Below are 27,910 nucleotides of genomic sequence, written 5' to 3' on the forward strand. Positions count from 1 at the left end.
AATCACCCAACAAAGACCTTACCTTTTAATATAATCACATTGCAGGTTACTATTTCAGTATATGAATTTTAGTGAGATGCAAAAATGTCCATAACAGTGATCCATGGAGAGATGGGACTATTTTCTATTTTCTTAATTTAAGGATGCAAAACAGTCTAAAAAAATGACACAATTGCAGCCCTGGCTGGTGTAGCTCAGCGGATTGAGCACGGGCCTGCGAACCACACGATCGTGGTTCAATTTCCAGTCAGGGCACATGCCTGGGTTGCAGGCCAGTTCCCAGCAGGGGACTCATGAGAGGCAACCATACATTGATATTTCTCTCCTTCTCTCCTTCCCTTCCCCTCTAAAGATAAATAAATAAATTCTTTTTAAAAAATGACACAATTGCGATAAGAATTGTGAAAAGTTTTGCTGAGGCTTAATAGTAAAATCAAATACCCAAGTACAAAAGACGTCAAGTGGCAAGCAAGGTGAGACATTTGGAAATCTCGAAGTAGTCTGCCTGGTATGTAAGAGATCAGCCTTATCTGATTGTTGTGCAATAGCAGTGTTTCCTAAAAACTTGAAGGTTAATCTGAAGAAAGGTCACTCATTTTTTTATTTGAAAAGGTTAAAACCTAACCTCTTATTTTTATATAATTTGGTCTTTATGGTCATAGTTTTATATGCCAAATTACTTTTCTAAAACATAATTCCCAAATGTTGGCAAGAAATTATAGTACTGTATTATGAAATCTTATCAGTGTACTAAACTGCAATAACATACCTCCAACTGAACCTAATGGTGGTGTACCTTCACAGAGTACAGGCTCTTTGTTCAGGCTTGCTTTCTTCTTTACTCCCATTTCTGTGGAAATACCTCACACTTTATCAGCATTAGACTGGAGCATAGCTGAGATGGCTGTTGGTATCTTAGACCACATATTTGTTGCCCGAGTCTCTTTCTTATATTGTTGCCTGAGTCTCTTTCTTATATTATTAGTTAGAAATTGTGGTTGGCTACTAGAAACAAGGATAAGAAATAACCATTGCTTAAACAAAATAGCAACTTAGCCCTGGCTGGTGTGGCTCGGTAGATTGAGTGCTGCCTGAGAACTGAAAGGTCGCCAATTTGATTCCCAATCAGGGCACATGCCTGGCTCGCATGCTAGGTCCCTAGTTGGGGGCATTCAAGAGGCAATCGATTGAAGTATCTCATGTACATTGATGTTTGTCACCCTTTCTTTCTCTCTCCTTGCTCCTCTCTCTAAAAATAAGTAAATCTTTTAAAAAAAAGAGAAATTTATTTTTAGCTCGTGAAAAAACATTCAGAAATTGGCTGTATAGGACTGATATGGCAACTCTAGAGTTGTCAAAGACCCAGTCTCCTCTCTTTTTTGCATGTGACTTCTATTTTTCAAGATCAAAGAATGGTTATCCAGTGATCACACTCATGTTCTAGGCAGAAAGAAGGAGAAAGAAAGGCAAAGGACAAAGGGGGCATGCCTTACACTTTTAAGAAACATTTCTACAATTCCCCATACAGTATTTCCTCTGATCTGATTGATCCAGACTTAAGTCATTTGGCCATAAGTAAGGTTCAGAAATGGCTTTTAGCTGAGCACATAGACTAAAACAGTGGGGTCTGGGATAGGGACCTGTATTAAGTGGGGGCTAGTGATCTTTGGGGGGGCTAGAAACTTTGAAAATTTATTAATAAACAATTTATGGTTAAAGAGAAAAATCACATGGTTGAAATTTTTAAATTGAATTTATTGGGGTCATATTGGTTAATAATATTATATAGGTTTAAGATACATAGTTCTATAATATACTATCTATATATTGTATTGTGTATTCACCATCCCAACTCATGTCTCTTTCTGTCACCATTTATTCCTCTTTTACCCGCCCCTCCCCCATTTCCCTTCAGTAATGACTGTACTGTTATCTGTCTTATGAGAGATTTGTTTTGGTTTGGTTTGGTTTTTGGTTTAATCCCTTTACCCTTTCCACCCAACCCCCACCAGCCCCCCCTCTGACAGCTATGAATCTGTTTCTATTTTGTTCATTAGATTCCACATGTAAGTGAAAGTATATGGTACTTGACTTTTCTCTGACTGGTTTATTTCACTTAGCATAATACTCTTCAAGTCCATCCATGTTTTCACAAAAGGCAAGGTTTCCTTTTTTTTTTTAATGGCTAAGTAGTATTCTACCACAGCTCTTTTATCCACTCAACTACTGATGGGTACTTGGGCTCCTCCAAATCTTGGCTCTTGCAAATAATGTTGCGGTGAACATAGTAGAGCATATATTCTGTTGAATTAGTGTTTTGGGTTTCTTCCGCTAAATTCTTGGAAGTGGAATCACTGAGTCATAAAGTAGTTCTATTTTTAAAATCTTTGAGGTAACTCCATACTGCTTTCCATAGTGGCTGCACCAGACTGCATTCCCACCAACATGACATGGGTGTTCCCTTTCTCCACATCCTTGCCAATACTTATTTGTTGATTGATTGATGATAGCCATCCTGGCAGGTATGAGGTGAGATACCATGGTTTTAGTTTGTGTTTCTCTGATGATTAGTGACATTGAGCATCTTGCATCTTTTCATATGTCTATTGGCCATCTGTATATCCTCCTTGGAAAAGTATTTATTCAGATCCCTTGCCCATTTTTGAATTGGATTATTTGGTTTTTTGGTGTTAAGTTTCATAAGTTCTTTATAAATTTTGGATATTAACTCCTTTTCAGATGTACTGGTGAATACATTCTCCCATTCTGTGGATTGCCTTTTCATTTTGTTGATGGTTTCCATTGCTGTGCATAAAATTTTTAGTTTGATATCTCATTCCTTTATTTTTTCTTTTTGTTTCCTTGCCCAAGGAGTTATGTCAGAAAAAATGTTGCTACAAAAATGTCTGTGATTTCACTGTCTGTCCTTCTGGATTTTCATGGTTCGAGTCTAACATTTACATCTTTAATCAATTTTGGTTTTATTCTTATGTGTGGTGTAAGAACATGGTTGTCTAGTTTTATTATTTTGCATATATCTGTCCAATTTTCCCAACACCATTTATTGAATACACTGTCTTTACCCCATTGTATGTCCTTGTTCCCTTTATTAAATATTAATTGACCATAAAGGCATGGGTATTTACTGGGCTCTCTGTTTTGTTACATTGGACTATATGTTTTTATGCCAGTACCATAATGTTTTTTAAATTATTTTTATTGATTATACTATTACAGTTGTCTCAGTATTTCCCTCTTTGCCTGCCTGCACCCAACAGCCCCCACTCCCTCAGGCAGTCACCACACCATTGTTCATATCCATGGGTCAGCATACAAGTTCTTTGGCTACTTTTTTCCTATACTGTACTTTATATCCCCATGGCTGTTCTGTAACTACCTATTTATACTTCTTAATTCCCTCACCTCTTCACCCATTCCCCCACAACCCCTCCTACCTGGCAACCATCATAACCTTCTCTATATCCATGATTCTGTCTCTGTTGTTCTTGTTTGCTTAGTTTGCATTTTAGATTCAATTGTTAATAGATATGTTTTTTTCCATTTTATTGTTCATAGTTTGATAATCTTATTTTCTTAAAAAATGCCTTTAACATTTTCTATAATAATGGTTTGGTGATGATGAACTCCTTTTGTTTTTTTCTTGTCTGGGAAGCTATCTATTTGCCTTTTGATTCTAAATGATATCTTTCCTAGGTAGAGCAGTCTTAGCTGTATGTCCTGCTTTTCATGACTTTGAATATTTTTTGCCAGTCCCTTCTAGCCTACAAAGTTTGTTTTGGAAAATCAGCTGACAGTCTTGTGGGAATTCCCCTGTACGTAACTAACTGCTTTTCTCTTACTGCTTTTAAGATTCTCTCTGTATCTTTGATCTTTGGCATTTTAATTATGATGTGCCTTGGAGTGGACCTCTTTGCATCCATCTTGTTTGGGACTCTGTTCTTCCTGGATTTGTAGGTCTATTCCCTTCACCAAATTAGAGAAGTTGTCCTCCATGATTTTTTCTAATAGAGTTCCTTTTTTTTTTTTTATTTGCTTTTTCTCTTCTCCCTCTGGCACCTCTATGATGCAAATGTCAGAACACCTGAAGTTGTCCCCCAGGCTGCTTATACTATCCTCATTTTTTTAGATTCTCTTTTCTTCTTCTTCTGATTGGTTGTTTTTTGCTTCTTTATATTCCAAATCATTGATTTGTTTCTTAGCTTCATCTTCTCTACTTTTAAATTGTTCTTTATTTCAGTGAGTGAATCCTTCATTTCTGACTGGATCTTTTTATGGTATTAAGTTCCTTAAGCATCCTTAGAAACCTTGAACTCTGTATCTGATAGATTGCTTATCTCCCTTTCGTTTAGTTCTTTTTTTATTGATTATGCTATTATAGTTGTCCCAATTTTTTTCTCTTATATCTCCCTCCTCCCTGTACTCCCCACTCTCCAGCTCCCCCCCCCCACTCTCCAGCTCCCCTCCCGAGTTATGTCCATGGGTTGTACATATAAGTTCTTTGGCTTCTCAGTTTTCTATGCTGTTCTTAACCCATCCACCTGGTGCACAGGTTCTGTGGTTTTCTGGGTGGTCAGGGTACTCAGCCCCCACCTATGTTTGGCCCAGAGCCACCCTGCCTGGGCTATAAAACAGTCTGTGCTGGCTGCTGCTGGTGCTGAGCTTGGTGATTCCCAGGAGAAGACAAATTTCAAATCTAGGCTGGCTGCAGCTAGTTCCAGGCCTGGGGCCATTTAGCAAGAGGTACAGGAGTTGGGAGCTCACTGAGGCTGGCTGTTGCTTGTTTCAGAGGATTTAGGAAGTTGTGAAGCATGAGCAAATAATAGTCATTCACATGGAAAAGTCTCTGTAACAGCTTGGGTGGGCCCATAAGTTGGGTGGGATGAAGAAGATTCGGGATCTCCAGGGGAGGGCATACAGTGTTAGTCAGGTTGATGGAGTCTCAGATAATGGTACCTGTCTGCCAGCTCTGTGGCGCTGTGAGGGGAAGGTTCAGAATAGGGACAGTGGCCTCTCTGGGAGAAAGCTGTCCCTTAGCTCTTGCCTTAATGCCAGACCCTTCACTTCCTTTCTGTATGTCACTGGTGCCTTTCAAGCTGCTACCCTCGTGCTGGAGCTCAGAGGGAGGGAGTCTCAGTAGCTGAGTACGTGTTTGGGTTCTTTAAGAGGAATTTTTTGGGACCAACCACTTCTGCATGTCCACCCTCCCACCAGTCTGCATGGATGCGGTTTCTTTAATTCCATAGTTTTCAGACTTCCATTCAACTGGATTTCCGATGGTTCTGAGTGATGGTTGGTCTGTAATTTAGTTGTAATTTTGATGTGGTTGTGTGAGGAAGTGAGCCGTGTTTATCTATGCTGCCATCTTGACCAGATGTACCATGCTATTTTGATTACTATGGCTTTGTAGTATAGTTTTAATATAGGTAGCATGATTTTTCCAACTTTGTTCTTCTTTCTCAAGATTGCTGTGGCTATTTTGTCTTTTGTGGTTCCATATAAGTTTTTGGAATATTCTAGTTCTGTGAAATACACCACTGGTGTCTTGATAGAAATTGAGTTGAACCTATCTAGATTGCTTTGGGTTGTATGGACATTTTAATACTGCTAATTTTTTGTATCCATGAACACAGTATATGCTTCCACTTAATTGCATCTTCTCCAACTTCTTTTTTCATATCTTATAATGTTCTGAGTACAGATTTTTACATCCTGGTTAAATTTATTCTAAGGTTTTTAAATTTTTTGATGCAGTTGTAGATGGGATTGTTTTCTTAGTTTCCCTTTCTGATAGCCATTATTGCTCTATGGAAATGCAACTGATTTCTGGATATTTTGTATCTTAGTACTTTACTGAATTCATTTGTCAGTCCTAGTAGTTTTTTGGTGGAATCTTTAGGGTTTTCTATATAAGGTATGTCATCTGCAAATAATGACAGTTTTATTTCTTCCTTTCCAATTTGGTTGCCTTTTATTTTTTCATCACGTCTGATTGCTGTGGTGAGGACTTCCAGTACTATGTTGACTAAGAGTGGTGAGAGTGGATATTCTTGTCTTGGGGAACTAGTGATCATTGCCGTACTTGCTTCCTGACTTCTCTGCTGAGTCTGCTACCGACTGACCAGTTGTTGCTGTTAAAGCATTTATTTGGTAGACATGAATTAGTGCTAACCATGTGCCAGGCCCTGTTAGGAACTAGAAATACAAACACAACTGAGAAATACTTCCTGCTCTAGAGAGGTTTGATAATAGGAGTAATAAACTTGTATACGGGTTTCTGAGAACTGATGATATTAAGTATCGTAGTCTGTAAGACTAGTTAGTTCTGTTAGACTAGTTAGTACTGTTAGAATAATTAGTACTATGATTCTGCTGACCCCAATAAATAAGAAAGTGAACTGCTATGGTTGGAGTAGGAAGTCCTGACACATCTTTAGTTTGAAAACCATTGAATTTAATGATTTAAGTTTCAAGAGAATTTTATTGATATATTTTTTGTATTCAAACAAATCGCACTCAAGTAACATATTTTAAAGTGTTAATTTTCTTTTTTTAAATATATTTTATTGATTATTACCATTATAGTTGTTCTATTCCCCCCCTTCATTCCCCTCCACCTGCATACTCCCTTCCCCACCATTCTCCCCTTCTTAGTTTATAACTACATGTCTCAAGTTCTTTAGATTCTATATTTCCCCCACTATTCTCGCCCTCCCCCTATCTATTTTCTACCTACTGTCCATGCTATTTTCTGTACCTTCTCCCCCCTTCTCCTCCTCCCACTCCCCTGTTGCTAACCCTCCATGTGTTCTTCATTTCTGTGGTTCCACTCCTGATCTAGCTGTCCTCTTGGTTTGCTTTTGTTTTAGGCGTGGTTGTTAATAACTATGAGTTTGCTGTCCTTTCACTGTTAATATTTTTCATCTTTTTTTTCTTATATAAGTCCCTTTAACATTTCATATAATAAGGGCTTGGTGATGATGAACTCCTTGAACTTGACCTTATCTGAGAAGCACTTTATCTGTCCTTCTATTCTAAATGAAAGTTTTGCTGGATAGAGCAATCTTGGCTGTAGGTCTTTGGATTTCATGACTTGGAATACTTCTTTCCAGCCCCTTCTCGCCTGTAAGGTCTCTTTTGAGAAATCCGCTGACAAGTCTGATGGGAACTCCTTTGTAGGTGACTGTCCCCTTATGTCTTGCTGCTTCTAGGATTCTCTCCTTCATTTTAGTCTTGACTAATGTAATTATGATGTACCTTGGTGTGTTCCTTCTTGGGTCCAACTTCTTTGGGACTCTCTGAGCTTCCTGGATTTCCTGGAAGTCTATTTCCTTTGCCAGACTGGGGAAGTTCTCCTTTATTAGTTGTCCAAATAAGTTTTCTACTCGTGGCTGTTTCTTTCCCCCTTCTGGTACCCCTATAATTCGGATGTTGGAACGTTTAAAGATGTCTTGGAGGTTCCTAAGCCTCTCCTCATTTTTTTGAATTCTCATTTCTTCATTCCTTTCTGGTTGGATGTTTTGTTCTTCCTTCTGGTCCATTCCATTGATTTGAGTCCCAGTTCCCTTTCCATTGCTATTGGTTTCCTGGACATCTCCCTTCATTTCAATTAGTTTAGCCTTCATATGTTCCTCTAATATGTGACTATAATCAACCAGTTCTGTGAGCATCCTGATAAACAGTGTCTTGAACTGTGCTTCTGAGAGGCTGGCAATTTCTTGGTCGCTTAGAGTTATTGGCTCCTGGGACTTTGAGTTTTTCTTGAGCCATCTTTTGGGCTGTTTGTGCCTGTTCTGTAGCAGGATCGGAGCCCTAGGTGTTCACCAGAGCAGGGTGACCCAGTTGCTGGGTTGTGACGCTGTATGTGGGGGTGGGGTCAATGAGGAGCAATGGCTGCCCGTCCACCGCCTCCCGCCGTGGCCCCCACAGGTGCGGCAGCTGCCACCGTCACCAGGGCCCGTGCATTTCGTCCCACTGCATGTGAGTGTGCCACTGCCATCAGCCCTCGCCCCCTGGGGCCTGCGTGGTCCGTCTCACTGTGCGCGAATGTGTGACTGCGGTCAGTCTGCCCCACACCCTGACTGGGTCCGGGCCACTTGCGCACCTAGGTCAGGGGATCTGTCCTGCCCGACCCTGCTCCATTGCTGGCTCCGCCCCTCTTACCATCCTGGTTGAACTGTTCGTTGTTGTCGGACTTCCGTATAATTCAATTTTCTGTTCTTTGGCTGTGTCTTTGTTCTCCAAACCTTTGTTGTATTCAAATTTGGTTGTGGGAGAAGGCACAGTGTTTCCACCTATGCCTCCATCATGGCGGAAGTCCTAAAGTGTTAATTTTCTTTCAGAAACTAAATTTAAAGCTGTGTGACAGTTTTGAATCAAAGAAGTAGAACATCATGTGATCAACAACTACATGAAAATAATTATCAGTTTGTGAAAAAAAAGTATACCATTAGCAATTTGAAAATGATGCTCTCTGACAAAAAAACTTTTAACTTTTTTGTACCAGAAATTCAAGTAATAGCATTTTTTTTGTTCTTTTTAAAATGATAAAATTTTCAGTTCATAAAACTCATCTAAAATGATTTTATGTTCATTGAAACTTAGTGTGTAAGCTTGTTTTTATACTGTATGTTAAAATTTTCTTTAAATATTTTATTTATTTATTTTAGAGAGGGGAAGGGAGGGAGAAAGAGAGGGAAAGAAACATCAATGTGTGGTTGCCTCTTGCACATCCCTTTCTTGGGACCTGGCCCACAACCCAGGCATGTTCCCTGACTGGGAATCAAACCAGTAACCCTTGGATTCCCATACCAGCGCTCAATCTACTGAGCCACACCAGCCAGGGTGTATGTTAAAGTTTTAATGAGTGTGTGTGTGTGTGTGTGTGTGTGTGTGAGAGAGAGAGAGAGAAAGAAATCAGTATACTATTGGATTCAAAGAATTATTAGTTGGATATCTTAATTTTCTAGATTAGTCAAGCTAGGCTCCAGAAAATTTAAGTAACCTGCTCAAGGTCTTACAGATAATTAATGACTAATATGAAATTAAAACTCATACTTCATCTCTCTAAGTCTAATTTTTTTTTAGTTAGGTTTGGTAAGAGCACAAAAGTTTATGCTAGCTATCATGGAAACTTTTGAGTCCCTAATTATTTTTTAAATTAGATAAACTACATTATAAATGTCTTACCAAAATTATTCTTCTTTGTATTACATTCTTGAGAATATTTTACAGTATTTTACAGTTTTCTGTTTTCATTTTTTATAGGGTTGGAAAATATTTAAGCCTCAACAAATGAATTCCATACTTGAATTGTGCTGCATTCCTGTGCCACCTCCTCCTTTAGAAAATTGATCTCAAAACAGAGGTAAAAATTATATAATTTAACTTTTAAAGGATCAAGCATGAATTTCCCATACAGTTAGATAGGTTAGAATTTTTAGTAATCTTTGGTGGGTATCTTCTATTTTTAAAGCAATTTTACCTAGGAGAGTTTAAATAATCACATCTTAATGCATTTTGAAATTTACTTTTGAAAGTGTTTTCTTTTCAATAGTTGTATCTTTTAACCTTTTCGTGGCCTAAACTTTACAGGTATTGATTTATCCAATTGACTCAGTGTAACTGTATTATTTAGCTATATCTAAATTCATGTATAATTTCCATGATGATGTCTGTGTTCTTTATCTGTACAGTCCAGTATGGGAGACACAAACCACATATAGCTGCTGAGCACTTGAAATGTATGTAGCTAGTAAACTAAGGAATTAAATCTTTACATTTTATTTTATTTTAATTTAAATTTAAATAGCCACTTGCAGCTAGTGCCTGCTACATTGGACAGTATAGCTATAGGTTTTTCCTTAGGGAACTTGGTATTTACAAATAACACCACATTTTCATGTTTAAATTTCAAACTTAATCTAAATAGTCTTTGACCTAACTCTGAAAATTTGCAGTAGAAAATTTACTTTTTATTCTTATATGTTGTCCTGATACTTGTGTAGCTTTGTTTATTCAAACTTTTGGTCCACCAGAAACCCTTAAGAGCAGTTATAGTTAATTTTGCTCACTGATGTAACTTATTTAATCTTAAAAAAAACCTTTGACATAGGTACTTATAGTATCCCCATTTTATAAAGAGAAGATAAGTAAGTGTCCCAAGGACCTGTACCTAGTAGGTCGTGGAGCTGGAATTCAGACTCTACACTGGACAGAGCCCATACTCTTCAACCACTTGACTGTACCATCGCTTATATTCTGATTCTCTGTAAATTGACAATTCCTGAAAAGTACATGCTGATTGTCAGCTAAGACAATTTTTATCTGTGTAGGTAATGAAGAGCTTATCATACTATACAAGTACTCTGAGTTTGCTCCCCAGCAATTAGTTATTGACCTCCTTCAGGTCATGTTCCAGCAGTTCATTATTTTGTTCATTATATTTTATTAGGACCAGATAATAAAGGTCGCCATTTCCATGGTTCCTAAAAAGGAAATTATCATCTGTGATACCTTCTTTGTTGTATATACTGGGAGTAAGGCAGTATGGGCTAAATTGAGCTGCATGTTGGAATGTTAGTTTGATTTTTGCTTTTATAGAGTTTTTATATATACCAGGTGATGGAATGGGTGTGCTAAAAAAGAGGAGAAATGATCTTCAGAATTCTATGTCATTTGCTTAAATAAAGTTTGTGGTGTGTTTATACCTGTGTTCATAGATAGCTACCTGCAGGTACTAAAAGATACTGAGTCTAGTTAGGAAATACATATTTAAAATTTTTTTCTGTATCTAGTACTATTCTATTTTTCAAATGAAGGTACTAAAATATATTTATAGGATTTTAGATTTAGAAAGTAACTTATCATTGTAGAAAACAAGCCCGAAGAATTTAAGTGATTTATTGAAGGTCATGGAAGTGGTGTGGTTCATTGATTCAACAAATATGTATTAAGTACCTGATATATGTCCTGATACCATAGTAGGCTTGTTAGTTTTGAGTGCATAGTGAACACTCAAATGTGAGCAAAGCAGAAATGGACCCTGTTCTTATGGAACTTACAATCTGATGGAGAAGATAGACAATAAGTAATAAGGTCTAATAAACAAGGTACAAAATCCAAAGCTCTGGGAAGGAGATGAACCATATTTATTGGAATGGAAACTACTAGAGAAGGGAGAAAGAACAGCTAAAGTGGTCAAGGAAGGTCTTCTGATACTAACAGGATTGAAAGTAGCCACCTATTTATGTATGTATGTAGTTTTAGATAGTGCCAGAGAGATAAAAGGAGAGAGAGAAACTTTGATTTGTTTTTCCACTTATTTTATGTATTCAGTGATTTGGCTAATTCTTATATGTGCACTGACCAGGGATAGAATCTGCAACCTTGGTGTATTGGGACCACACTCTAATCAACTGAGTAGCAACTCAACCAGGGTGAGAACCACCTATTTAAATAGCAGGAGTAAAATAGCATTCCAGTCCTAAATCAGTCTACCCAGAATCCTGGGGTGAAGATGTAATGTAAAGCCATAGAGAACCCGAAAGAAGAGTATGGGCAGGACATAGAAGATGGTGGGGGGAATAGTATGAGCTATAAGAAAGGGGCTAGGTTATTAATACATTAATACATTATATTTTAATGTATTTTCTTTTCTTTTTAATATATTTTATTGATTATGCCATTACAGTTGGTCTATTCCCCCCTTCATTCCCCTCCACCCTGTACTCCCCCTCCCCCACCATTCCCCCCCTTTTGTTTATATTTATTTATCTTTTAGAGGGGAAGAAGAGAGGGAGAGAAACATCAATGTATGATTGCCTTTTGTGTGTCCCCTGCTGGGAACTGGCCTGCAACCCAGGCATGTGCCCCGACTGGGAATCGAACTGCAGTCCTCTGGTTCACAGGCTTGTGCTCAGTCCACTGAGCCACACCAGCCAGGGCCATGTGTTACAGGTTCTTTAGATTCTGTATTTCCCATACTATTCTTGCCCTCCCCCCTATCCATTTTCTACCTACCATCTATGCAACTTATTCTCTGTACCTTCTCCCCCCTTCTCCTCCTCCCACTCCCCTGTTGCTAACCTTCCATGTGATCTCCATTTCTGTGATTCCTCTCCTGATCTAGCTGTCTGCTTAGTTTGCTTTTGTTTTAGGTGTGGTTGTTAATAACTGTGAGTTTGCTGTCCTTTCACTGTTCGTATTTTTCATCTTCTTTTTCTTAGATAAGTCCCTTTAACATTTCATATAATAAGGGCTTGGTGATGATGAACTCCTTGAATTTGACCTTATCTGAGAAGCACTTTATCTGTCCTTCCATTCTAAATGAAAGCTTGGCTGGATAGAGCAATCTTGGCTGTAGGTCTTTGGATTTCATGACTTGGAATACTTCTTTCCAGCCCCTTCTTGCCTGCAAGGTCTCTTTTGAGAAATCAGCTGACAGTCTGATGGGAACTCCTTTGTAGGTGACTGTCCCCTTATGTCTTGCTGCTTGTAGAATTCTCTCCTTCATTTTAATCTTGGCTAATGTAATTATGTGCCTTGGTGTGTTCCTCCTTGGGTCCACCTTCTTTGGGACTCTCTGAGCTTCCTGGATTTCCTAGAAGTCTATTTCCTTTCCCAGATTGGGGAAGTTCTTCTTCATTATTTGTTCAAATAAGTTTTCCACTGGTTGCTCTTCCTTTTCCCCTTCTGGTACCCCTATAATTCGGATGTTGGAACGTTTAAAGATGTCCTGGAGGTTCCTAAGCTCTCCTCATTTTTTTTTGAATTCTTGTTTCATTCTTTTCTGTTTGGTCATTTTTTTCTTCCTTCTGGTCCACTCCCTTGATTTGAGTCCGTTTCCTTTCCATCACTATTGGTTTCCTGTATATTTCCCTTCTTTTCAATTAGTTTAGCCTTCATTTGTTCCTCTAATTTGTGACTATAATCAACCAGTTCTGTGAGCATCCTGATCACCAGTGTTTTGAACTGTGCATCTGATAGGTTGGCTATCTCTTTGTTGCTTAGAAGTATTGGCTCTGGGGCTTTGAGTTGTTCTTCTTGAGCCATAATGTTTTGGTCTGTTAGCACCTGTTACATATGAGGGGCGGAGCCGTAGGTGTTCACCAGGGTAGGGGCGACCCAGTCACTGAGTTGTGAGGCTGTGTGTGGGGGCTGGAGTCGATTGGAGCAATGGCATTTGTTCTGCTCTCTCTTGGATTTTGGTCCCCTCTGCTGCTTCCCCCAAGCAAACTGGGCCCCCCTGGTGCGAGCTCCCAGGTGGGTGGGCCTGTGCACCCTCCAGGACCCTGTGGGTCTCTCCAACAAACTCTCTGTGGGCCTGGGAGCCTCTCCCGGCACCTTGACCCCGAAAGTTTTTCCAATTGGTGCTTTTAGGCTTTAATTCCCATCGCTGGGGCCCTAGCCTTCAAGGTCTGTCTCACTACTCGCTCCTTCGCCTGGTTTGTCTGCACATGACTGTGTGACCGCAGTCAGCCAGCCACCTTTTGCCCCACCTGAGTCTGCCCATTGCCACCCCGCACCTGGGATCTGCCAACTGCTGCCTGGGCTCCTGAGTCGGTCCTGCCGCTTTTTCCTGTGCGACCCAGCTCCACCAGCTGCTGGCTCTCTCCCTCTTACTGGTCTGGCTGAATGGTTCATTGTTGTGGGACTTCGGTACAATTCAATTTTCTGTGTTTTGGTTGCGTTTTTGTTACTAAAACTTTGTTGTCTTTAAGCTTTATGTCATATAGTTATTGCATATTTGGAACAGTTCTTATCACAAGGTAAATACCAGATAAGTATTTCTTACAAGTGTTATATAATTAATCTTCATAATACTATGTGCTTTAAAATAGGTTCTGTTATTTCCAGCTAATAGATAAGAAAATTAAAGTATAAAGAGGTTGAATGACCTACACAAGGTTGGTTGTGCGAGGAGGCACAGTGTTTCCACCTAGGCCTCCATCTTGGCCAGAAGTTCAGTTTTTTCAATCATAGGCTTCACAGTAGGTGTTAAATTCAAATCTGAATTCTGCCACTTAAACTGTGTTACCTTGTGTAGGTCATTCAACCTCTTTATACTTTAATTTTCTTATCTATTAGCTGGAAATAACAGAACCTATTTTATAGCACATAGTATTATGAAGATTAATTATATAATACTTGTAAGAAATACTTACCTGGTGTTTACCCTATGATAAGAACTGTTCCAAATATGCAATAACTATATGACATACGCACAGTACTGCTGTTATCTCTTTTTGAAATGAGAGACATGAAGTACAGACAGTTTAAGTATAGCTGGTAAGGTAAGAGGGTTTAAACATAGCTAGAGGAAGGGACCTTAAACTTAGTTTTGCTCCAGAGTCCATGCTCAAAATGTCCTGGAAATCTGTTATGTGGGCCCATGGCATCAAAATGATTTTTCATATTAATACTTGGATAGTATTTGCCTTCTTTACTGTCATTCTCTGATTAATATAGTCATACAGAAGCAATTATGAAAGTTGCAAAAATGTAAAATGTTACTTTTTCATTAAATTTGTTTTTGTTTTGGAAAAGTAAATTTTCAATTAAAAATTTTATTTATGTTAACATGTAATGGCCATGTTTCTTAAAATGAATTAATAAACTGTTAAAATATAAGACTGAAAGGCGGTTCTGAGACAAAAATTTGAGAATTGCTGCTCCAGACTACTAGATTCTGTTGTTTTGTTGTCTCTCATTAAATCAGATAAAATATAGAAAACATGATACCATGTTTATGCTTGATAGGCTCATTAATAACTTTTAAGACAGTTTTGTCACATTTTAACATTTTTGAAATAAGAATATGCCTTGTCTGAATAAACATTTCAGCAACTAGACAAGTGAATTGTGAAATAGCAGTAAGTCATGCCCTATTGTGTATTTCGAGACTTTAGCTTTATGTATTCATTTGTTCAGTTATCATTTCAATTGATATTAGTAGCACCACATAGAGTTGAAATTTTAATTGAATTTACATCCCTAATTGTAGCTTAAAATGAATACAAAATATAATAGTATAATACAGGTTTGTTATGAACAATAATTGTCTCAGCAGATTGCCTGACACATGCCAATTAATTCAAAGACAGAAAATTGGCAAATATCTCAGTCTCTTAATTTCAAACCTGGGCAAGATTGGTATGACTGATTCATGCATCTGGGAGAATATCTACCTGTCAAAGCTTGTGAGTGATTTTAAAGAAGCTGTTAACTTCTGTCTATATTTAATTTTCAAAAATAAAATTATTAAGCTTAAGTTGAAAATGCAGGCAGAACTCTCAGGTTTTGTTATGGCCAAAAATAAAACTGTCATTGAGTTCATGAGTACAAGTAATTAAATCAGTAGATGTTTGAGTACCTGCTTTCTGCCTAGCACTTGTGATATGGCACCTGTTTTGATGAAGTACAGATTCTAGTGGAAAAGACAAGACTATAATAACTAAGCAATAAGCAAAATAATTACATGTTTTGCCAAGTGCTATGAAGGAAATGAATGGAGTAATAAGGATTGGAGGGAGGAGGAAGTAGGGGGTGCCAATTTAAGTACACAGGGAAGGCTTCTCTGAGGAGTTGGCGTTTGAACTGAGTCTGTTCCAGCCAAATGAGAGCTGGGAATGTGTACCTAGTAGCTAGTTGAAAGACCAACGGTGGCTAGAAACATAAAAGATAATTTTTTAAAATTTCTATGTGATTTTACTGATAAGATTATGCTCTTGTCCTATAGTCAGTCCTATTTTATTTTAATAATTGCTTCTTTTCTACTTAAATTTGTTAATAAATTACTGTCTTAAAATTAGTAGTATCAAAGAACTCAAGAAATATGATGGTGTTTTGATTTTATTTGTTTATTGAGGTGACATTGGTTAATAAGATTATATTAAAGTTTCAAGTATACATTTTTATAACACAATCTGTATATTGCATTGTGTGCCCACCACCCAAAGTCAAATAATTATAATTATTGATACCACTATATATTTTTAAAAGATATTGAGGTTGCAGTCATTTTTAAATGGTATTGATAGAAACAAAAGTGATTTGGTGCTCCAAATTTGTGGTTATAGGAGAGATACAGATAGGAATTTAAAATGAGACATTTAACCTGGATATAATACCTCTTTTTTTTTTTAACTGGAGGGTTGTCATCAGGATTACTTGGGGAGATTTTTCAAAATATGTATTACAGGCCTTATTCCAGATAGGGATTCTGATGCAATATATATCAGATTAAAAAGATTTGTGTTTCTGGGGATTCTCTTTTACTTTAAAAACAGTTGATACTCTTTGTAGAGAATTTGAAGAAAATCAGCAATTGTAGATGTTTTTTTCCCCTTTTCTATACAACAGTGGTATGCATTTTTAAAATGTTCTAATTCTTTATAGTTAGCAAAAGGATAACTTACTAGTTTATAAATTGTTCCCAAAACAGAAATCTCAGCTGAAAGCATTTCAGTATCAGGTTAGCCAAAAAGTTTGTTAGTTAGTTAGTTTGTTTGTTTCCATCCAGTGGCTCTAGTAGTGCTTAGCTGTCTTTAACTTCACTTGAAACAATTTTGTTAGATTGTACTGTGACAGCTGTCATATCAGGATGAATTTTAAAAAATGCTTACCAAAATTGGTGAATTTTTGTGTAGCTATTTTAATAATTGAAGATGGAAGAAAATATGGAACATTTTTGGTGCTTTATGCTTTATTTCAAGAAAGGTAAAAACAGTTGAAATGCAAAAAAAGATTTGTGCAGTAGGTAGGAAAGATGCTGTGACTGGTGAAATGTGCCATAAATGGTTTGGGAAATTTCTTGATACTATTGACATTTTGGCCAAGTAATTCTTTTGCTGTGAGGCGGTCTTAGGCATTGGAAGGTGTTTAGCAGTATTGCTATTGTTTAGCAATACTGGCCTCTACCCACTAGAAGCCAATAGCAGAAGATGGCCAAAATATTTCAAATATCCACATTAATAAAGTTATTGGTGAAAATGAAAAATGTGTCTTTTATTTTACAGAAAAAAGCAAATGGACTTTTTGGCCAACCCAATGTTTTAAACATTTATTTAAAACTTGTTTATTTTGATTTTTTAAGGATTTATTTTTATGTGTAACAATTGCTAGTTACAAAACGTAATGAAGAAGAATCACAGTCACAGCAAGAAAAATATTACCTACTTAGGAATCAACATCACTAGACATGTGTGGACATGTATGAAGAAAACAAAATATTTATACGACGATATATATAAGAGGATTTTTAGTGAAAAGTAATGTTAGGATTCTTTCTGTGTGGGATGACTCGGTCTGATGAAGATGTCATTTGAAATTAATTTGTGAATTTAATTCACGTAAGGATGGAGTATGGGAATGAAATTTATCAATCTAAGTTTCAAGAAACTTATCAGTAACTTGATATTTATCTGGGAGAATGAAGCAGGCACTAATAATAAAATACCTTTTTATGAAAAACAATTAAAATTGGACTTACTACATATTAAGGTGAATGGTAAAGCCACGGTGTTTAAAACAATCTAATCCTTGTTCAAAATTAAGGAAAATGTAACTCATAAATAGTTTCAAATATATGTGAGGCAGTTAGTATATGATAAAAATAGCATTTCAAGCTAGTGAGAAAAAAATGAACATGCAAACACTATTAGAACAATTGAGAACTTTTGGGAGAAAAACATTGTTAGATCTTAATCTCATGTCACCTTGTAAATTAACTTCCAGATTATTGAAGAGTAAACTATATATGTGGTTTTTAACTTTAGAAGGTTCAAGCCTCAACTAAACAGAGTTATTGTTAAAATACAGTAAAATATATCTTTTGCCGTGTCCCTTTCTTCCATATATATTACAGCATCCTGTGTATTATTTTTTTCACATAAAAGTTCTCAGTTTATTAACCCTTGCATGAAAAACCTGCACAATTAACATCAATAAACTTACTGAAGAATCTTTTTTTTATAGATTTTATTTATTTATTTTATAGAGAAGGGGGAGAGAGGGAGAAAGAGATGGAGAGAAACATCTGTTGATTTGCTCCTCATAAGCACCCAACCAGGGGTCAAACCCACAACCCAGGCATATGTCCTGACCGAGAATCCAGTTAGCGACCTTTCGCCTTGCCAGGAGTATGCCCAACCAACTGAGCCACACTCACTGGTCAGGGCTTTCCTCCTCCTTTTTGCCAGCACTAACATTGGCCATTGCAGTCCCCCTGACTTTCTTCATTCTTTTCTTGAATTTCTTTCTTTGTTTTCTTGAGATCTTTTTCTCACGTAGATTATGTCTTGCAATTCTGTGTATGGGCTCATTTTTCTTTGCATAATCCAAGGAATCCTAAATCATGCCAAAGCCAGTTGTCTTGCCACGACCAAAATGGGTTCCGAAACCAAATGCAAAGATGGCATCAAGTGTTGTTTTATACATTTGACTTGTTCTGCCCGAATTTCTTTGTTAGGTACTGTTGTTACCTTCCCAGGCTGAACGATGTCAATGACCATTTGTTTCCACTGAAGTAGTCTGTTAATCATGAACTTCTGGTTCAGATAGCTACTGTGTTGTTCATGATTATGGCCAATCATCAAGCAGGCAAGGAGGAAAAGCTGTGCACTAAGTTTTGAATGTTTTGGTTATAGGTACTCATATGTTCTGATGCCAATTTTTATTGTCATGGTTTTAAAAATCATATACAAATATAATAAATATAGAACAATTGAAATTTTTGTATTTAGGTAGAATTCTGGGCTGAGGAGATTATTCTGTACATGTGACAATCATGCTTTTTTGAGAATTTATATTTGGACATATTAATATTTATATACTATGACCTTAAAATTTCTAATTTAATTCTTAGAATTTATACTACAGAAGAGAACACAAATGCATAAATATGTGTAAGGATGTTTTGCAGCATTTTTTAATAATATAAGAAAGTGGAAAACAATCTATCAATTATTTAACAAGTTACAAGATTTTACTTACAATTAATTACTCTATGACTGAAAAAGAATAAGATCTCTGCAGGTCTCACATATATTTTTAACAATTGAAATGGAACATTATAGAATACTCTGTATGATGAATACACAACTATATTTAAACTATATGTACAAACATTTTCATATATGCATTCATATACATAAATGTATATCTGGAAGAAAAGTACATACTAAAGTGGTTGATTCTGTTTTTCTGTTTATCTTTGTGGGTGGTGTAAGTAGTTGGCCTTTCTTTTTTTTATTTTATTTATTTATCTTTACAGGGGAAGGGAAGGAGAGAGGGAGAGAAATACCAATGCATGGTTGCCTCTAATAGGCCCCGCGCCGGGAACTGGCCTGCAACCCAGGCATGTGCCCTGACTGGGAATCGAACTGCGATCATGTGGTTCGCAGGCCCGCGCTCAATCCACTGAGCCACACCACCCAGGGCAGTAGTTGGGCTTTCTTAGTGCCTTTGTTTTACAGGCATATGCTATTTATAATAAATTTTTTAAATCATTTAACAATTGAATATCAACTATTAATTTATATTTGTAGGTAGTGTAATTAGATATAATAGTTAAAGTACAGATCAGGAATAGCTTTTTAATTTTCCAGTAAATAAACAATAAAAATCTATAACTTAATATCCAGCAGTAGATATATAGTAGTTTTTTTAAGTTCCTAGTTTATTTTGGAAAAATATGTCCTTTCTGTCACCACTGCAGTGAAATTGTGCTTTTCTTCCTTACATGAGAATAAATTCATTGAAAGTACTTCCTTTTCTATAGTACTTCTCAAAGAGAATGTCAAATTCAGTCTTTTTTTTTTTCTTAATTTTGTGGACCACTGAACTTATTAGTGATAGGAGGTGATAGAAGAAAGAGGTGATATAAGTAATATTAACAAAACAGTCCCTTTTGCTTATACTTTAAGAGACTTGGGAGGAAAGGGAAATTTTTTAAAGATTTTATTTATTTACTTTTTAGAGAAATGGGAAGGGAGGGAGAGAAAAATCAATGTGTGGTTGCCCCTCATGTACCTCCAACTGGGGACCTGCCTCACAACCCAGACTTGTGGCCTGACTGGGAAGCAAACTGGTGACCCTTTGGTTCGCAGGCCTGTGCTCAATCCACTGAGGGCAGGAAAGAGAAATACTGAAGGAAGATCAGGATGTGAGAATTTGGCTGGTGTATCACACCATGGTCCTCTCCTTTCTTGGAGAGTGAATAAAATCTTTACTCTCTTTTTTAAAAAAAAGATGTTAGAATATATCCCTTAAAAAACTATTTCCTGTGTAACTAATATAGGCTTTGTATTAACTTTTTATACTTTTTTTTTGAAGCTTAATGAAAATGGAACCTAGCTTCCTTATTTTTCAGGTATTTTGTAAATGAAAACCATTTTTATTGTCAGTAACCATTCAAGTTTTTTAATTTCCAGAGACTTCATAGGAACTCTCAGAGTATAGGTAGCAGTAAGGCTGGGGTTTTTTTTAGTCTTCATACTACTAAATTTGTAGCTAGCTCTGAGAGGAGCACCAGCCTTTCTCTGTGTCATAGCCAAATGAGCTTTTCAAACCTTGAATCTTACTATCCATCTGCTTAAAATCCTCATTCACTTTCTATTTTAAATTATTGTTCAGGTACGGTTGTCTCTATTTCCCCCTCACCTTTCTCCCCCTCCCCACCCATCCCAACCTCCCATCCTACCCCTCGTTTGGCTTTGTCCATATGTCCATTATACATGTTCCTTGCCAACCCCTCCCCTTTTTTCCCACATCATCCCCCTCCCACCTCACCTCTGGTTACTGTCAGTTTGTTCATTATTCCCATGTCTCTGGTTATATTTTGCTTGCTTGTTTTGTTGATAAGGTTCCACTTGTAGGTGAGACCACATGGTATTTTGTGTTTCACTGCATGGCTTATTTCACTTAATGTACTGCTCTCCAGATCCATCCATGCCGTTGGGAGGGGTAGGAGCTCCTTTTTTCTTTCTGCTGTGTAGTATTCCATTGTGTAAATGTACCATAGTTTTTTTTTTTTTATCTGTTCATTTACTGATGGGCACTTAGGTTGCTTCCAGCACTTGACTATTGTAAATAGTGCTGCCATGAACATTAGGGTGCGTAGGTTCTTTTGAATTGGTATTTCAGGATTCTGAGGGTGTAATCCCAGCAGTGGAACTGCTGGGTCAAAAGGCAGTTCCATTTTTAGTTTTCTGAGGAAATTCCATAATGTTTTCCACAGTGGCTGCACCAGTCTGCAATCCCATCAACAGTGTACGAGGGTTCCCTTTTCTCCACAAACTTGCCAGCACTTGTTATTTGTTGGTTTGGTTATGATGGCCATCTGACTGGTATGAAGTGGTATCTCATTGTGGTTTTAATTTGAATCTCTCCAATGGCTAGTGATGCTGAGCATCCTTTTACATGTCTCTGGGCCCTCTGTACGTCCTCCTTGGAGAAGTGTCTGTTCAGGTCCTTTGCCCATTTTTTTAATTGGGTTGTTTGTCTTCTTGGAGTGGAGTCAGGTAAGTTCTTTATATATTTGGTAGATCAAACCCTTGTCCAAGGTATCATTTGCAAATATATTTTCCCATAGAATTAATTCCCTTTTTATTTTACTGATGCATTCTTTAGCTGTGCAGAAGCTTTTTATTTTGATGAAGTCCCATTTACTTATTCTTTCCTTTATGTTCCTTGCTTTAGGGGACATATCAGAGAAAATATTGCTGCATTGAATATCTGAGATTTTCCTGCTTGTGTTCTCTTCTAGGACTTTTATGGTGTTGTGATTTATATTTAAGACTTTTATCCATCTTGAGTTTATTTTTGTGTATGATGTAAATTAGTGGTCGAGTTTCATTTTTTTGCATGTAGCTGTCCGGATCTCCCAATACCATCTATTAAAGAAGCTATTTTTACTCCATTTTATACTTCTGCTCTCTTTATCAAATATTAATTGACCACAGAGACTTGAGTTTATTTCTGGGGTCTCTGTTCTGTTCCATTGATCTATATGTTTGTTCTTACACCAGTACCAGACTGCTTTGATTATGGTGGCCTTGTAATATAGTTTGATAACAGGTATTGTGATCCCTCCTACTTTGTTCTTCTTTCTCAAAATTTCTACAGCTCTTCAGGGTATTTTAAGTCCTAGCCACAACAATCAGATAAGAAGAAGAAATAAAAGACATTCAAATTGGAAAAGAAGAAGCAAAACTGTCATTGTTTGCAGATGACATGATAGTGTACATAGAAAACCCTATAGACTCCACCAAAAACTACTCGACCTAATAAGTGAATTTGTCAAAACAGTAGGATACAAAATCAATATGCAGAAATCAGAGGCATTTGTGTGCACCAATAGTGAAATATCAGAAACAGAAATTGGGGGGGAAATCCCATTTACTAAAGCAACAAGAACAATAAAATAGCTAGGAATAAACCTAACTAAGGAGTTAAGAGACCTGTACTCAGAAAACTACATAACACTGAAGAAAGACATTAAGGAAGACACAAATAGATGGAAGCATATACCCTGTTCATGGATGGAAGAATTAGCATCATCAAAATGTCCATACTACCCAAGGTAATTTATATATTCAATGCAATCCCTATTAAAATGCCAGTGACATATTTCACAGATATGCAACAGACGTTTCAAAAATTCTGTATTATTTGCCACATGACCTTTAGGCTGTTCCCTCTTTCTAGAGTGTTCTTTTCCTACTTAACTCCTCCTACTGGTCTTTAATATCTCTATTTAAGCACTAACTCAGAGAAGCCTCTTCTGCTTTCATGGCTGTTAGTTTCCTTTGTTCTATGGTTTTGTGTGCCTTTCCTTCTTACATATCTCTTTGCAAAAATATAATCTCCTCCACTAGATAAATGCTCCAGTATAGTGAGTCTACATCTGGTTTTGTTTACCATTGTATTTCCAACTCCTAGCATATAATTGGTACTTAAGAAATATTTATGGAATAGCCCTGGCTGATGTAGCTCAGTGGATTGAGCGCGAGCGATCGCAGTTCAATTCCCAGTCAGGGCACATGCCTGGGTTACAGGCCAGTTCCCAGCAGGGCACTTATGAGAGGCAACCATACATTGATATTTCTCTCCTTCTCTCCTTCCCTTCCCCTCTAAAGATAAATAAATAAATAAATCTTTAAAAAAAAAGAAGTATTTATGGAATAGATCAGTGAATTTCTGACCAGACTCTCCTTTGCTCAGATGTCTGCTTGAGTTTTGAAAAGCTTCCAGGGTAACTACCTTAGCATATTTAGACAGTTGTTCAAACTGGAAATTATAATGTATGGTGAATACATGCTTGTTATTTTTATTGAGGTATAATTTGCATAGAATGCACAGTAATTATAGTTCTATCAAAATTCATTTTTAGGTGAACAAGTTTTTAAAGAGTATTTAGTACCACTTAACTGATATTTGAATAGGAATTCTGACAGTGATTTGAACAGTCATTATAATAAATGAATGAACCTGATGAAATTACTTCATTGAAGGACATTATCATTTGAATGTGTAGTTGTACTCTGTTTTGTGCAGTTATTTTTAAGAGTCTAATTTCTTCAGCAAGAGTTTTAACATGGGATCCATGTCTACTGTGGCTTTATTATATCCATGAACTCCCTAAAATTATTTGCAGAATCGTATACATGTGAGCATCATACTTATCTTTTTCTTAATTAGGGATCCATAGTTTTGTTAATTTTTTTTTTCAATGTATGGTTGCCTCTCGTGAGTCCCCTGCTGGGAACTGGCCTGCAACCCAGGCATGTGCCCTGACTGGGAATCAAACCGCGATTGTGTGGTTCACAGGCCCGCACTCAATCCACTGAGCTACACCAGCCTGGGCAGTTTAGTTCATATTTTAAAGGGGGAAAGGGTCTGTGACTTCTGCTCTTGCCTCTTCAAAAAGATTAAGAATCGTTGCTTTATATCTTACATATCATGATTTATATGTAGAGTTAGTTCATCAATTCTTTATTTTTTCTTACAGTTCATTGTGGAACATTTCAAACCTGTAACAAAGTAGAGAGAATAGTGTAATGAGGCATAAGTGTCAGTAACCGATTACTCAGTTTCCGTGGCTATCAGCTCATCATGCCAGTCATAGTTCATCCATTCCCATTGCACTGCCCTCCTTTGGCTCTCCCCTCTGTCCCTGATTGTTTTAAAGTGAGTTCCAGTCATTATTTCACTAACAAATATTTCAGTATGTATCTCTAAGACATAAGCACTGTTTTTAAAAGAGTATGATATAATTATCAAGTATAAAAATAACCTATAATCCTTAATTTAATATCATTAAATAATCTGTCATGTTCAACTTCCTTCATTTGTCATGCTCTTTTTAATTGTTTGAATCAGAGTCTAAATGACGTTCATACTTTGGTTATTGATTTTTCTTTTTATGTCTCTTTTAATCTGTAGGTTTCTCTACCATCTCTTTTTCTGTTTCAGTTTATCAGTGTATCTTAAGAACACTTGTTATTTGAAAATAAAGGTCATATATTACTCCTTTTTATATTCCTTTCTTACATAGTACTTGGTAGAGTGCATTATATAGGGATATTTTTATCTTTGGGATTTGGGGGGCAGATTTGGAAAATCCAATTCCCTTTTTTTAGGTAGAAATTTAGTGTGGAATTCGAGACACTCTTAGGAAATATTGTCTTTTTAGTAAAGCAACTTTAAGTTGTTTTGAGGATACTTCACTCTTCCCACAAGAAGTTCTTTATTTCTTCTAGTTGTTACCTTTTGAGCCTCAAATTAAAAACCAAAACCTTTTGCCCTGGCTGGTGTAGCTCAGTGGATTGAGCACGGGGTTGCAAACCAAAGGATCATGTTTCGATTCCCTGTCAGGGCACATGCCTGGGTTGCAGGCCAGTTCCCAGCAGGGGACGCATGAGAGGCAACCATATGTTGATATTTCTCTCCCTTTCTCTTTCCCTTCCCCTCTAAAGATAAATAAATCAAATCTTAAAAAAAAAAAAAAACTTAAAAAAAACCAAAACCTTTTATTGTTTTTCTCACTTTAAAATAATACATGATGCCCTGGCTTGCGTGGCCCAGTGGACTGAGTTCCAGCCTGTAAACCAAAAGATCACCTGTTTGATTTCCAGTCAGGGCACATGCCTGGGCTGCAGGCCAGGTCCCCAGTTAGATATGTGTTAGAGGCAACCAATCGATGTTTCTCTCCCTCTCTCCCCTTCTCCTCTCTCTGAAAATAAATACATAAAATCTTTTAAAAATAAAAATAATACATGCTTATTTATTTTTTAATAATTCAAAGTTACATAATTAATATAATCTCAGTAATCCTTCAGAGGCAGACACTTCAAGTTTGGTGTATACAGAGGCAGGCAAAGTGGGTTTACAGTTGTGAAATGTAAAAATAGATAATACAGTTGTATCATCTATGAATTATTATGTTATATATATTATTTGTATTTTTTCATATGAACAACTGTAAATCTGCTTTGCCCATGCCTGTATATGCTTCCAGGTTGATTGGTTTGTTGTTACAGTTTATGTAAATTTTTAAAAGAATTATAGTTTACATACTATTGTATAACTTGCTTTTCTACTTGGACATTTTTCCATTTTAGAAAACATAGAAATCTACCTTCTTCAAAGGCTTTATTTTGTGTAGTATATATACATTTATAATCAGTTTGCTAAGTTTATGCCCCTTGATTTCTAACTTTTTACCTTTGACATTTGTAATCCGTTGCATGGTTTATTCTGTGATGTGTAACTTATTTCAGACTGTGCATTGGGTAATGGAAGTTTAATTTCACTCAATAAACTTCTTTTTGCCACCTTAAAGTATACTTGTGCTGTAGGAGACCATTCTGTGTGGCGTGGGCCTAGCTCCCACTCGGAGATACACAGGACCACGCCCACGGATAGGTTCTCCCATGGGGAATCTGGCCTGCACTGTGCCTGGACTGCTTGCTGCGAGACTTGCTTTTGCTAAAAACTCCCTCACCTGGATTTGTGGCAAACATTTACTGCAAAATAACTTCCTAAAATCCATGCTAAACCTTCCAAGGATGAGTGTAACCGGTTCAACCACTATTGCCTTTTCATTTGCAAATATCCTTCTGTGATGTGAGTAGCGGCATTGGCTCCTTTGTTGTCTGTAAAAGGTAACCACCTAAAGTGAACCTGTGCATAGTAAATGAGGATGATAATGTAGTGTGCCGAGAAACCCAATAAAGGCTGGTCATGGCAAGGGCCAAGGCTTTTAACTCCCCTTGAGAGAGAAGCCATGCTGTCCATTTTCCTCCATGGACGTAGTAGTCCATGTGAATGTCTCATTTCATCCATAATGACTCGGACACTGCAGGCTGGTGTCCACATCATTGTGCAAAATATAAAAGCATTAGGAAAATAGGTTTCAAATATACCATTAAAAATAGAATTTCTTTCTTGAAATAATTTGGTTTAATTGAATTCTGACCTAAAAGTAAGCCTCCTCTTCTAAAATATATACTAAATGAGTTTCTTCTTTAGTGAAAGGTACACATCTTTTACCTTTGGTAGTTTCTGTAAATAGAATTGCTCTCCTCAATTCAGTGCTTTTTTTCTTTCAGAGTTAAGAGTAACAGACAGTAGAAGAAGATGCTGGGATCTGAACGTGGTGTTGTGGAAGAATGGTTATCAGAATTCAAGGTAAAGTGGCTTGGGGCTGAGATGTATCATATGATTCTGTATGTCAGTAATTCAGACAATGGATTTGTGTTCTTTGGAGAGACTGAAATATGAAGTAGAAATGGCAAAATATGAAATAACATTTCTATAATTGCAGCTGTTCAAAAAGTCACTAATATGAATAATGATCAGAAGATAGTATGTAAAAATGAAAATAGTTATTAGGATTTTTGAGGGGATATAAATTTTAAATTATTTGAATAAAAGAGGGGAAGCCTCCAAGTTTTAATATGGCTTAGAAATAGGACTGTTGCCTTATATTTTATTTCCTGTAATTTAAAACCTTTCATTGAGTTGATTGAAAACCAATGATTGAAATCTATAATTTATGAACAATATGGAAATGAGGGTTTTGTAAACATAACGTGGAAGAACTGGAATACATCCTACACTACTTTTTTAGAGTAGATTAGTTTAAGATGAGCCATTTCAGCAAATCTTGGCATGATATGTGATTTCTAATCATTTTTTTGGTTGAATAATTAAATTTATACAGGGTGGGGCAAAAGTAAGTTTACAGTTGTAATACAAATAAATAATGTAATAATTAACAGATAATAATACGAGAATAAAATCTATGTTTTATATACTTACAGCTGTAAACCTACTTTTGCCCCACCCTGTATAGCTTAATTTGTTTTACTGACATTCATGGATATTTCTTGTATTAATTAATTTTTCTTAGTTGGCTCTATTACAAATATTTTTAAGAGGAACTCCTTTAAAATAAAGTTTCTGACTTCTTAAATATTAAGTTCACTTTTATTTTCCTTTGATGTTTTTTAGGCATTACCTGATACTCAAATCACCAATTATGCAGCTACTTTACATCGGAAAAAAGCACTGGTACCAGCCCTCTATAAAGTTATTCAAGATTCAAATAATGAGGTAGGAGAGTTTATGAGAAAAATAACTTCAGCATACTAAAATGAAACATGTGTAGTAAAACACATATATTTAAATTTTGTAGTTTCCCTACTCTTTTTTTAAAATCCTTCTTAAGGGACTGAAAAACTTTCTTTCTGCTGTTTTTCATTCTGATAGTTGCTTTGGCTTTCCCCATGCCTTCTCTCTTCATATTTTTAAATGTTTTGATCAAATTTTTTACTGTTGAGAAGAGTATGTTTTGCTTCTTCATCTGAATGGCCATCACTTAGATTAT

The 27,910-nt window shown here is 36.6% G+C and overlaps 1 protein-coding gene across 6 annotated transcripts in view; it reads left to right on the plus strand.

Annotated features, from left to right (window-relative positions):
* Nucleotides 1-27,910, plus strand: part of HYCC2 (hyccin PI4KA lipid kinase complex subunit 2) — a 71,038-nt gene that overhangs the window by 5,168 nt on the left and 37,960 nt on the right. For 5 of the 6 annotated variants that reach the window (XM_037043639.1, XM_037043633.1, XM_037043638.1 and 2 more), the window contains 3 exons: nucleotides 9,286-9,385; nucleotides 26,631-26,709; nucleotides 27,535-27,636. Coding sequence is in view for 5 of the 6 variants with exons in the window: in XM_037043633.1 (XP_036899528.1) it covers nucleotides 26,659-26,709; nucleotides 27,535-27,636 (153 nt within the window). In the remaining variant the exon portion in view is untranslated. Of the gene's footprint in view, nucleotides 1-8,827; nucleotides 8,865-9,285; nucleotides 9,386-26,630; nucleotides 26,710-27,534; nucleotides 27,637-27,910 lie in introns of those variants that run through there. The other variant, XM_037043636.1, reaches the window with a different exon arrangement.

The sequence above is a fragment of the Sturnira hondurensis genome, unplaced genomic scaffold (genome assembly GCF_014824575.4).
Source record: "Sturnira hondurensis isolate 20B ecotype Veracruz unplaced genomic scaffold, ASM1482457v3 Scaffold0004136, whole genome shotgun sequence".
Lineage (NCBI taxonomy): Eukaryota > Metazoa > Chordata > Mammalia > Chiroptera > Phyllostomidae > Sturnira > Sturnira hondurensis.